This window comes from Felis catus, chromosome A2 (assembly GCF_018350175.1).
Source record: "Felis catus isolate Fca126 chromosome A2, F.catus_Fca126_mat1.0, whole genome shotgun sequence".
NCBI classification, from domain to species: Eukaryota; Metazoa; Chordata; class Mammalia; order Carnivora; family Felidae; genus Felis; species Felis catus.
This window is the reverse complement of record NC_058369.1, coordinates 4989364-5001779: the sequence shown is the minus strand read 5'-3', so window position 1 is coordinate 5001779 and position 12416 is coordinate 4989364. Positions and strand designations below refer to the sequence as shown.

The window sequence follows — 12416 nt, the reverse complement described above, 5'->3', positions numbered from 1 at the left end:
AAAAGAGTAGGCAGGAGCCAGCTAGTGAGTGCCTCGGGTGTCAGGACATGTGAACAAGAAGTTCTAGTGTGAGTCTAGCGTGAGTCTTTTCTGACTTTTCTCTGAGCCATCTCCTCGCTGGACAGTGCAATCAGCATGGGGGTGGGGGTTCTCTCTACAGAGAGGACAAGGTGGGAGGAGCCTGGCAAGAAACTCTACAGCGTGGAGGCCACATCCTATGCCCTCTTGGCCCTGCTGGTGCTCAAAGACTTTGACTTTGTACGCCCCGTCGCAACCTGGCTCAATGAGCAGAGATACTACGGAGGGGGCTATGGCTCCACCCAGGCAAGTGACCCCATATCCCCCAGGCACCTACATGCCTACCTCCTCTGGCTTCCCACTGGCCTCCCAGAGAAGATGTTAAGACCAAGAGGGGCCGTCCTTCTGTCCACAAGCCAGAGTGGCTGGAGTGGATTTTTAGCTGTGAAGGCACTGGTGGAGTCTACACTACATGCTGAATGCCCAAACTGTGTTCCGAACCTCCTAAGATCTAGACCGTGTTCTCAGTTCCGCCAGGTTCCCAGTGTTAGCTCATATCTTCCTGTGGGCTCTAGACCATGTTTCAGTTCTACTAGGCTCCCAGTGTTAGTTCATCTTACTGTGGGTTCCAGACCATGTTCTTGGCTATTCTAGGACATCATCCAAGCCTCTCTGACCCTGGTTGGTGGGATCTAGAACATGGTTTTTAATAACCTCAGGCCCCAGTTTGACCCCCTTTCTTTCTGGTGAGCTGTCAGTCACATTCTCAGTGTCCCTTTTGGATTCTAGGTCATATGGTCAGTATCTCCAGACTCAACTTCATTTTTTTTTTTTTACAACTAAGTTCTAAACACATTCTCAGTGACTCCAAACCCTTGTCTTAGACTCTCCTGTGGATGGGGCTAGGCCATATTCTCAGTGTTGCTAGAGTTTCACTTTGATGCCTGCAATTTCTGGTGAATTCTAGATCCCTTCTCAGTCTGCCAAGCTCTTGTCTAAGTCTCTGTCTCTTGGAGAATCTTGGACATGTCTTCAGTGTATAATAACCCCTAATCTTATCCTCGCTTTCTCTAGGGCAGGGGTTCCTAGGCTAAAGTGTCAGTATCCCCCACCCTCTGACATGACTCTCTTCCTTCTCCAGTGGGTTTTAACCCCTTTCTCAGTCTCCTGGCTCACCCTCGTTCTTTCTCATGGGCTCTAGGCCACCTTCATGGTGTTCCAAGCCTTGGCCCAATACCAGAAGGATGTCCCTGACCACAAGGACCTGAACCTGGAAGTATCCATTGAACTGCCAAGCCGCAACTCTCTCATCAAGCACACCATCCTCTGGGAATCTGCTAGCCTCCTGCGGTCAGAAGAGGTACAGCTGCTTAGCCAAACCCTTGCTGTCCCCCTCCATACCAGCCAGGGTTTGCCAGAGGCAAGAGATAGGGCAGTTGCAGCTAGGGGAAGGCTTGGTACCAACACCCTCTCTCCTCTCTCCTTTCTCCCTGCAGACCAAGAAAAATGAGGATTTCGTAGTAACAGCTAAAGGGAAGGGACAAGGCACCTTGTCGGTAAGGAACAGGAACACACACCAGCTTGGCCCGCCTTCTCTCAGCCCCACTGGCCCCGAGGGATGCTCTTCTCAACTCAAGTGGGCTGACACTGCATTGCCCTGTGATCTCACCAGGTGGTGACAATGTACCATGCCAAGCTCAAAAGCAAACACACCTGCAAGAAGTTTGACCTCAGGGTTGATATACGACGAGCTCCTGAAGATGGTAAAAGAGTTAAGACCCCCCCTGTTACCCTTCCCCCGCCCTCATTCTAATGTCTGCCTCCTTCCTGAGTTGGGACCCAGGGACACCTCCCTCCCATTTTTCTATCTGTGTTTCTAGTCAAGAGGCCTCAGGAAGCCCTGAACACCATGATCCTTGACATCTGTACCAAGTAAGTGATGGGTCACTGGGGGTCATCTTGGCCATTCCTCTGTCTATAGCAAGACTTCTCCTTTCCATGACCTAATCCTTTCTAAGAGCATATTGTGCATCTGGTATTGTCTGAAGTACCTGCCAGGAGGTGGGTACCCCAGGCAGTCCTCACTTTGCATTGGCAGTCCAACACGAGCGATGGCCCCATAACCTGAAATTATTCAAGCAGTGTCAACAAATCAGTGGGGGAAGTTGCCATTGTTGCATGACCTTTAAAGCATTTTATCACAGCTTCAGAACTCTCAAACTGCCAGTTAGGAAGGTACAGAGAAATGGAAATTACAGTAACATGAGAATCTGTTTAGCATGCTGTAAACTACAACATTAGAACACGGAGATAACAAGCGATTCTTGTTCTCCTTTGTAAAACACTCACCAAAAGTGCTGTGGGTCTTCCTTCTGTTGTGTCACTTGGGGCAGGGATTGAGCAGACATCTTTCCTATGACATAGTGAACTGTCACGCTCCCTGCTAAGTTAGGTCAGCTTCCAACATCCTATCTTTTGAGCGGCCGATGTCACAAGACAGCCGGTCGGTCCCTCCAATGGCTGCAAGGGTGACATTCGCACAGTCTGCTGTTCCTTCTCTAACTCCGTTTCTGTGCTTTCAAATTTTGCCTCCAGTGTCTTCATTTCTCTGCTGCCTTTCATCTTGGCTGGCAGATCCCTCTGCCAGTTGACCAGTTTTGTGAAACGTCATGCGGCTTATCCCTGGGAGATAAGGAAGTACCGCAACCACAGGCCTTGCTGCTCAGTGACCCATCACAGACAGACTTTGAAAGGAATGACGTGATTGGTCACTGACCGTGATGCGTGTCTGTGATTTGCACAATGGTTGGTGGACTCGAGATCCAGAGACAAGATTTGTACTCGTACTTTATGCAATTACGACTAATGTACCCTGGTGCTGGGGGCCTGGCGTTATTGAGCTAGGCCATGGTAACATTTTCTCGTCTGCATTTTCTGGACAAATTGAGGCATGGAGAGGTCAAGTGACTCATCAAATGTCATATGGAGCTGGGATTTGAACCCGTGCAAAGGGGCTCCAGAGCCTGAGCTTTTAGTCACCTTGACCATGACACTGCCTTTCCTTTATTCCATTTGGGGAATGTTTCCCACAATCTAATATCCTTCTGTGCTGCTGTGTGGGAACCAGTAACCCCAGTCTCTGACCAGACCCCCTTGTGCAGACACTGTGCCCCAGGGCTGACCCTACCCTGGGACCCAAGTGCCCTCTCCCTGCCCTATTCAGGTACCTGGGAGACCAGGATGCTACCATGTCGATCCTGGATATATCCATGATGACTGGCTTTTCTCCTGACACTGGTGACCTTGACCTGGTATGAAGGGCTTGGGCTTGGGGGCTGGCATCAGTGGACGAAGGCTTGAGGGCAATTTTCACAAGTCTTACCCTTCCGCAGCTGAGCAACGGCATTGACAGATACATCTCTAAGTATGAGCTTAACAAGGCCTTCTCCAATAAGAACACCCTCATCATCTACCTGGACAAGGTAAGGCTTCCGATGGGGATCTGACCTCCCACAGACTGGCCTGCATCTGGGTCACAACAGGCCCATGCAGGGGCCCAAGCACAGACTGCTGCTGCTAGGTGTTGGAGGGAAGGGGCATATAAAGTAAGGTGGACAACCCAGGTCATCTCATCTTTTCTAAGAAGCTTAACTTCTGACCAGTCTCATTCCAACCTCATTTTACACTTGCTTCCTCCAACTTCTTCTCATCATAGTCCTAAACAACTTTTGAAAGGAGCCACTTGGGTTTAAAAAATAAATTTCTCAGTGCTAAAAAGCATTCCCCTTGCTCCGCTCCCCCTGGGTTTTCTCTCTCCGTGTTTGCTCTCCATCTGACTTTCTGTCACTGCCTTCCTCTCTAACATTGACTTGAGCTTCCTCCTCTCCCCTACTTACATCTTCCCATTTCCCTATCTTCACATGCCCCCTGCTAACTTCAAAATTCCCAAAGTCCCCTCACCGCATATTAGTCAGCATAAGTAACACTAGCTGCTGTAATAAACCTCTCAAGAATATGAGAGTCCCAACACAAGAGTCTTGTGCCTCCCACTCAGGTAAAGTCCAGTGTGAGGCTAAGGGAAGGGTTTTCTGCTCCACACACTAAGTCAGGGATCCGCTCACATTCCTTCTTGGGGCTCTGCAATCCCTAGGATCTTAGAGTCCTCTGCTGGACCCCTCCTCTCTGGAAGAAAAGAGGATTGTGCATGAGCTAGTGGTTGACGTTTTCTTGTACTGGAGTTTTTGTGCACTTAAATTTTTATAGGATTCCAACCTTACAGGGAAATTGCACAGCAGTAAAACACAGTTCCATATACACTCTATGCAAATTCACTAACTGTTAGCCTGTTCCTCCAAATACACCTGTCACATATACGTACCTATGCATATCTATTTCTGTTTCTGTCTCTCTGTCTTTATTTTTTCAGCTTGAATGAGAGGTCACTGACATACAACATTGTGTAAGTTTAAGGTGCATAACATAATGATTTGATGTATGTGTATATTGGGAAATGATCACCACCATAAGTTTACTTAACACATCTATTACTTCACATAGTTTTAATGCGTGTGTGTGTGTGTGTGTGTGTGATGAGAACTTTTAAGATCTACCCTCTCAATAAGTTTTTCTTTTCAGTTTTCTAATGTTTATTTATTTTGAGAGAGACAGAGAACACAAGCAGGGGAGGGGCAGAGAGAAGTAAAGACAGAATCCCAAGAAGGCTCTGTGCTGTCAGAGCAGAGCCCAATGAGGGGCTCAAAGTCACAAACCCATGAGATCATGACCTGACCTGAGATAAAGAGTCGGATATTTAACCGACTATGCCCTCCTGGTGCCACCCCAACAACTACTTTTAAATATTGCATTCAGCACCATTAACCGTGGATGTTTTCATGGGCAGAGACAGCAGTCTGGTGGCCAGAACTCAATCACATGGCCACACTGAACTAGGAAAGGAAGCTGACAGGGATAATGTAGCTTCAAGCCTTGGAGAAGTGGAAATGGCTGTGTTGAAGTGCTCATCAATCTTTTGGTGGAGACTCCTGCTCCCTCACTTTCTCCACTTCTGTCTCAACCCCCAGGACCCTATGCTGGGCTCCATTCCATGTTGCCCCACTGACCAGCCTCCTTCCCCCCAGATCTCACACGACCTGTCGCCCCACTGACCAGCCTCCTCCTTCCCCCCAGATCTCACACGACCTGTCGCGCCACTGACCAGCCTCCTCCTTCCCCCCAGATCTCACACGACCTGTCGCCCCACTGACCAGCCTCCTCCTTCCCCCCAGATCTCACATGACCAGGAGGACTGTCTGACCTTCAAAGTGCACCAGTACTTCAACGTGGGGCTTATCCAGCCTGGGTCGGTCAAGGTGTACTCCTATTACAACCTGGGTGAGCAGCCCACCTAGGGTCTGGGGGGCCTGGGGGTCCAAGGGATCCATGCAAGGCGGGCGCCGGAGGGTCCCAGGGTTGAGGACCTGGCCTCTCCAGGTCTGAGGGACTGGAGTTGGCCTCTCCAAGGTCTGAGGCCTCTCCAGGTCTGAGGGACTGGAGTTGGGAATCCAAGCCCCTGGGTCTCTGGGCTGGAGGCCCTAGCCCTCTGACACCTCCTTGCCCTCTGCCCACAGATGAGAATTGCATCCGGTTCTACCACCCAGACAAAGAAGACGGGTTGTTGAGCAAGCTCTGTCACAAAGACATGTGCCGCTGTGCTGAGGGTGGGTGCAGAGAAGCATGGAAGGGTGGACACACACCCCCGGATCCTCCTTCCATGGGGGTGGCCCAAGGGGGCTCTGAAAGCCCACACCCAGTGGACACCCACACAGACCCAGGGGCGGGGGGCCCTGGACAACACGTGTGATGTAACCATGTCCCCCACTCATCCACCACACAGAGAACTGCTTCATGCACCCGATGGATGAAAAGATCACCCTGGACGAGCGTCTGGACAAGGCCTGTGAACCAGGAGTAGACTACGGTGAGTGGGCACGTGCACGTGGGTGCTTGGGTGAGCGACACTGTGTGGCCATGGCTGTGTGTGTGACCAGCTATGAGTGCCCCTGGCTGCATATGGCTATACGTCAGGCTGTGGTTGCAGCCGATGTGTGTGTGAATGTAAATGTGTTATGAGGGGCCATGAGTGCATGGGGAGCCATGCTAATGAGTCGGCGGGGTGTGCAGCCAGTGTGAGAGCGGATATGGTCGTCCGCCCGTTGTGTGTGTGACATTGTAGTCGTGCCAAGCCATGGAGATGAGAGACAGTGCTTGTGGGGGATAGTGGATGGGAGGTTATGCATAGGACTCCACTGTGGTGAGTGTAATTGTGCACATGGCCATGTGTGGCTGTGTGACGTGGTGGTTGTGGGAAGACATGTGGCAGGTGTGTTACTGGGGGGCAGGGACTGTTGCACGTGTGGCTGTGACCCTGCACGTGTCTGCTTGGGGACGCCATACGCCCAGGTGTGCCTGCAGCTGAGGGTCCCCGCAGCCCCCCTTGCCCGTGACCCCACCGTCCTTCCCCTCCTCCCCCATCAGTGTACAAGACCAGGCTTCTCAAGAAGGAGCTGTCAGAAGACTTTGATGATTACGTAATGGTCGTCGAGCAGATCATCAAATCAGGTCAGCCCTGCAGTCTGTGTTCTGTCTTTCCACTTCCTTCTTGCTGGTTCCCTGCCCTCCCCCACTCAGCGTCCCTGTCCGTCCCTCCCAGGCTCTGATGAGGTGCAGGTTGGACAGGAGCGCAGGTTCATCAGCCACATCAAGTGCAGAGAAGCCCTGAAGCTGCAGGAGGGGAAACACTACCTCATGTGGGGCATGTCCGCCGACCTGTGGGGAGAGAAACCCAAGTGAGTGTCAGCCCTGTGCATGCCCCACCCCCCGCAGTGGGTCGCCCCTTCCCATGCTTTCCCTGCCCTGATCCTGACCTGCCGTCCTCCCCCCAGCATCAGCTACATCATCGGGAAGGACACCTGGCTGGAACAGTGGCCAGAGGCTGATGAATGCCAGGATGAGGAGAATGAGAAGCTGTGTCAAGACCTGGCCAACTTCACTGAGAACATGGTTGTCTTTGGCTGTCCCAACTGACCCCTGCCCACAGTCCCCACAATAAAGCTTCACTGAGAGTTCATGTGTCTCCCAAAGTCGGAAGGTCTCGGAGAGGGAGGAAGAGGCAGCTGTGATCCCCTGCTTCCTCCCCTGCAACTCCTTCCTCCTTGTGGATCACCTGCACGTTTGCTTCCTCCCCCGGGGAGCCCGTGCCCACATGCACCTGCACTGCACCTGCACGTAGTCTGAAGTGAGCCTGCATTTGCGCCAAGTGCTCACCTACTTGCTTTCTTTCCACGTGCATCGTGACCTGTGTGTCCTCTGCCTCCTCCTCTGGGTCCTCACCAGTATCTTCACCTACATCCTTCTCTCATCCACTGTGTGGGTACCAGTATCCTCACCTGCTTTACCCCAGCCCTCAAGAGCATCATTATGCACGAGGCTCCACAGTCCTCTGCCTCCTCACCTTCATCCCCACCTGGATCCACCACCTCCTCACCTTCTTCCCACCTGGATCCTCACCTTCCTCCCATCTGGATCCTCCCCCTCCTCACCTTCCTTCCACCTGGATTCTCCACCTCCTCACCTTCCTCCCATCTGGATCCTCCCCCTCCTCACCTTCCTCCCATCTGGATCCTCCCCCTATTCACCGTCCTCCCACCTGCATCCTCCACCTCCTCACCTTCCTCGCACCTGGATCCTCCACCTCCTCACCTTCCTCCCACCTGGATGCTCCGCCTCCTCACCATCCTTCACACCTGGATCCTCCCCTCCTCAACTTCCTCCCACCTGGACCCTCTGCCTCCTCACCTTCCTCCCCACCGGGATCCTCCTGCTCCTCTCCTTCCTCCCACCTGGATCCTCTGCCTCCTCACCTTCCTCCCCACCCAGATCCTCCACCTCCTCACCTTCTTCCCCACCTGTTCTCACCTTCTTTCCATTTGCCCATCATCTCTAGGGTGTGTGCAACTCCATTCACTACTTTGCCTGCATTCCTCCTGGCTGTTCCCAGGCGGCGGCAATAAGGGGCAGGGCTGGCAAGGTTTTCACCGGATATTTGAGTGACCCAGGGAGGGGAAGGCATGAGTCCATTTTCAAGAGCAGATTGCAGGGGTGGGGGGGAGGTGGGCATTGTGGTCACAGCATCACCTGAGCTGCGCAGGGGGCAGCAGTCACAGGCAAATCATTTCACTGGCTGTTGTAGGAACCTGGGCCCCTGGATGCCTCTTCTGATTAATAACACCACTAGTAAGTCTTGGTCTATGGATGGTGGGATCCAGTTCCTGGCTGTAGATGAGGTCATCATGAGAAAAGTCCTGAGACTGGCAGTCACCCATTTCCCCTAAGACCTCGAGTGCCTGTAAGCCCCACCTCCCAATTTCAGGAATATGGGAGAAATATATTCACAGTCACCCTGCTACTTCCATTCTTGGTTGTCAGGCACCCCTGTCAAGGGGAGACTCAAAAATTCTCACCACTCACTAGGTGTCCCAGCCTCACTAGGTGACATCTGACCAGACGTCTGCCCACCCGCCTTTATGTCCTTCTTGTCATGTTTTTCATGCCAATTTCTCCCTTTCTTCTGCCCTAGGATTAATTTTCTTCCTTTTTTTTTTAATACATTGGTATTTTTTTGTTTGAGCACCTGTGGTTCCACACTGTGACAACACAGATATGATCTTTGAAACTCACATTCTAAAGACAGCGTGGAGTTGATGTGTTCCATCGATAGTCACTTGATGAACCCGATAGTCACATGAGCCAATTCCTCAAAATAAATTGTGTGTGTGTGTGTGTATGCGTGTGTGCATGCAGATCATCGATAGATACATAGATACATACATGCATACATACATACATAGATAATACATATAAATCGTTAAGTGGTGGATAGAAAACATAGATAGATGATAGATAGTAGGCAATAGATGAATGGATGTATGGATGGGTGGATGAAGAGATGAATGAATATATAGATGGATGGATGAATGCATGGTCAAATGGATGGATGGATGGATGGATGGATGGATGGATGGATAAATGGGCGAATGGACAGATGGATGGATGGATGGATGGACAAATGGATGGTTGGATGGATGGATGGATGGATGGATGGATGGATGGAAGGATGAACAGATGGATGGATTTATGGTTGGGCAGGTAGATGGATGGATGCATGGATGATCAGACAAATGGATGAATAGATGAATGGATGGATGGATGGGTGTATTGCAAAATGGGTGGTTGGATAGATGGATGGATAAATGGACGGATGGACAGATGGATGGATGGATGGATGGATGGATGGATGGATGGATTTAGGGATGGATGGTCGGATGGATGGATGGATGGATGGATGGATGGACAGATGGATGGATGGGTGGGTGGGTGGATGGACAGATAGAGATATTACTGGTTCTTTCTCTGGAGAGCCCTGACTAATGTATATGGTCAGGGAATACAGGGATAGCTTCTGTCAGGAGGGAAGTCTTGAGCCAACACACAGATGACAAGGAGGAGCCAGGCATGGAGAATCTGGAAAAGAACATTCCAGATGAAGGAAACAGTATATACAAAGTCCTCAAGATGCCTGAGGCCAAGTGAGCACAGGGTATGGACTTCAAGATAGTGAAGATCACTTTGTGTCTACTCTAAGCTCAGGGGAAGGCCAAGCTTTTTCTATAAAGGGCCAGATAGTAAATATCTTAAGGTTTGAGGGCCAAGATAAAATCGAGGAGATCATGAAGGTACTTATAAAACAAGAGAGGAAACTTGTGTCCCACCATGCCTTCTTCACCTGGGATGGGCCCTCCTGGGTGGGGGGCATCCTCTATGCCCAGCAGCCAGAGCTGTTCTCTCCATGATAAAGGATTCACTCAAAGGGGAGCAGTTTGGAGATCCAGAAAGGTGGAAGCAGTAGGAGGTGACCCCAAGGTCCGTTTCTCTCTGATCCAGTGATACCCAGATCCCAGCCAACCTTTCCATCCCAAGGTCTACTTTCTCTTCTGGATGAGCTTGTCAAAGGCAAGGCAACTCGCTGAGCCACCAACCCCCAGGATGAGATTCATTCACTCAGTGCCCTGTAGTTACCAACACAGGATTCTCCAACATGTAGGTGGCGGCCAGTATGACCAGCACAGGGCGTGGACGTGGTGAGATGTTGGCTGTGAGTCAGGGAGGTGGGCACTGGGAGCAGAGTGGGGAACAGGCAGAGAAGGAAGCCCCTGGTGGGTATCTGCAGCTCACTAAAGTGAGCCGACCCATACACACAGAGGGGGATGGCCGGATTTGGGCCACGAGGCGTAATGTGCTAGCCCCTGAGGCCTCCGTGGGAAGCCACTGCAATATTTTAAGCAGAGAAGACATGAAGGCTGACTTATGTGTTTGGAAAGCTGATGGTAGCAATTCCAATCCTAGCTATCTGCCCAAAGACTTGGAAGCTGGTACCCAGACAAATATACGTGCGAGCATGCTCATAGCAGCACTTTGCCCAGTAGCCCAAAGGTGGAAACGACTGAAGCATCCCTCAGTGCGTGAATGGGCAAGCAAACTGGGATGTGTCCATACAACAGAACATTCCTCAGCCCTAACAAAGAAGGACCTGGCTGAGACTTGAAAACATACTCAGTGAAGGAAGCCAGACACAAAAGACCACAGGTTGAGTATTTCCACTTTTATGAAATACCTGAACTATTCAGGACAGTTAACTCCATAGAGCAGGAAAGCTGACTAGTGGTTGCCAAGGGCTGGGAGGCCTGGGGGATGGGGACTCCTTTATGGATATGGGCTTACTTTTCGAGGCGCTGAAAACGTCTGGGGACCAGACAGAGTTGTCCGACTGTGGAAATGCCCTAAATACCGCTGAACTGCTCACTTTAAAATGGTTGCTTTTATGTTAGGTGAATTTCACCTCTAAAATAAAAGAAAATAGTAAATTAAATTAAGCCATATAAATTAAAGGAAACAAATACACAAGTTCACACTTGTAGAGGGCAGAGAATGAATTATGAGGTGGCAAGAGGCAGAGAGAACGTCCAGCTGGAAACCACTGCAAGAGTCAGGCCAGAAATGACGGATGCCCTAGTGTGTTAGTGCAGTCTGGCGGCTGTAACAAGATGCCCTACACCGGGCGCCTCAAACGGCAGACATGCATCTCTCAGGGTTCCGGAGGCTGGAAGTCTGAGACACAGGTGCCAGCTTGGTCGGGCTCTGGTGAGGGCTCTGTTCCTGGCTTGTAGACAGTGGCCCTCTCACTGGGTCCTCAAACGTCTTCAAATGGCAGAGACGGAGAGGAAGAGGGAGAGAGGGAGGGAGAGAGTCTCCCGTCAGGGGCACTCAGCCCATTCAGGAAGACTCCACCCTCCTGACCTGACCGCCTCCCCAGGGCCCCACCTACAGAGGCCATCAGGTAGGTGATCAGGACATCACCAAATGAACGGGGGAGGGGCACAGACGCTCAGCCCACAGCACTTAGCAAAGGCAGTAGCAGTGGGTCTGGAAACGGGCAGCTGGGTTCAGATCAGACGCTGAGACTGAATGGCCAGGGCTTGCGAAAAGGTGGGATGTGGGGGAGAAGAGAAAGAGGGCTACTCAGGCCAGTTCGAGGTGCCCCCGGGACGACTTCCAGGCCTTGGATTCAGCCTAGTTAACCTAGCGGCTGGTGGTTACACCACCTGTCTGTGAGTTCCAATTTGAACTTGCATCCATGCATGCACGCATGCACACACACACTCACAGGCACACTCATGCACATGTACACACATCCACACATGCAGGCGTATGTGTGTCTGCTCCTGCACACACCCGTGCACGTGAACACTCATGCACATCGGACACGCACACGCACCTACATGCACACACCTGCACACACCCGCATGTGTGCATAGATGCACCAACATGCATGCCTGCACCTGCACTCATCTCCATGCACACATACACACAGCATACACACACACACAAACCACTCTTGTAGTTTGCACTTCCTTATCCACCATCTCAAACACTCTATAGTATTTTCTTCTTTACGAGGCTCATTGTCTCTCACCCCAACAATGGGAGCTCCTTAACACCAGGGACTTTTGTCTGTCTTGTTCACAGCTGTGGCCTCAAACCTAGAACAGTGCCTGGCACACACGTATCTATAAATATTTGATCGCGGAGTGACCAAAGGCTGAACCCAGGTACCCATAGGCGCCTGTCTGCAGCGTGTGAAGCCCAGGACCATTGGTCAATTGTGGTTTCTTCCCTGCCCTCAGGGACCCAGCCATGCTAGCCCTGCCCTGAGGTGACTCAGGACCTCATCTGCTCAGGCATGGGGAGACAGTTCTATGGCCCTCAGTGTATATGGTGGATGG

The 12416-nt window shown here is 51.4% G+C and overlaps 1 protein-coding gene across 1 annotated transcript in view; it reads left to right on the top strand.

Annotated features, from left to right (window-relative positions):
- The window catches only part of LOC101088468 (complement C3-like), a 38677-nt gene extending 31535 nt beyond the window's left edge, over positions 1 to 7142 (top strand). The window contains exons 29-41 of the mRNA XM_045044739.1: positions 161 to 324; positions 1220 to 1378; positions 1515 to 1574; positions 1691 to 1781; positions 1899 to 1950; positions 3242 to 3329; positions 3411 to 3500; positions 5304 to 5409; positions 5646 to 5735; positions 5912 to 5995; positions 6553 to 6636; positions 6728 to 6863; positions 6960 to 7142. Coding sequence (XP_044900674.1) covers positions 161 to 324; positions 1220 to 1378; positions 1515 to 1574; positions 1691 to 1781; positions 1899 to 1950; positions 3242 to 3329; positions 3411 to 3500; positions 5304 to 5409; positions 5646 to 5735; positions 5912 to 5995; positions 6553 to 6636; positions 6728 to 6863; positions 6960 to 7101 — 1346 coding nt within the window. The 3' untranslated portion in view covers positions 7102 to 7142. The remainder of the gene's footprint in view (positions 1 to 160; positions 325 to 1219; positions 1379 to 1514; positions 1575 to 1690; positions 1782 to 1898; positions 1951 to 3241; positions 3330 to 3410; positions 3501 to 5303; positions 5410 to 5645; positions 5736 to 5911; positions 5996 to 6552; positions 6637 to 6727; positions 6864 to 6959) is intronic.
- Positions 7143 to 12416: the final 5274 nt, after the last annotated feature.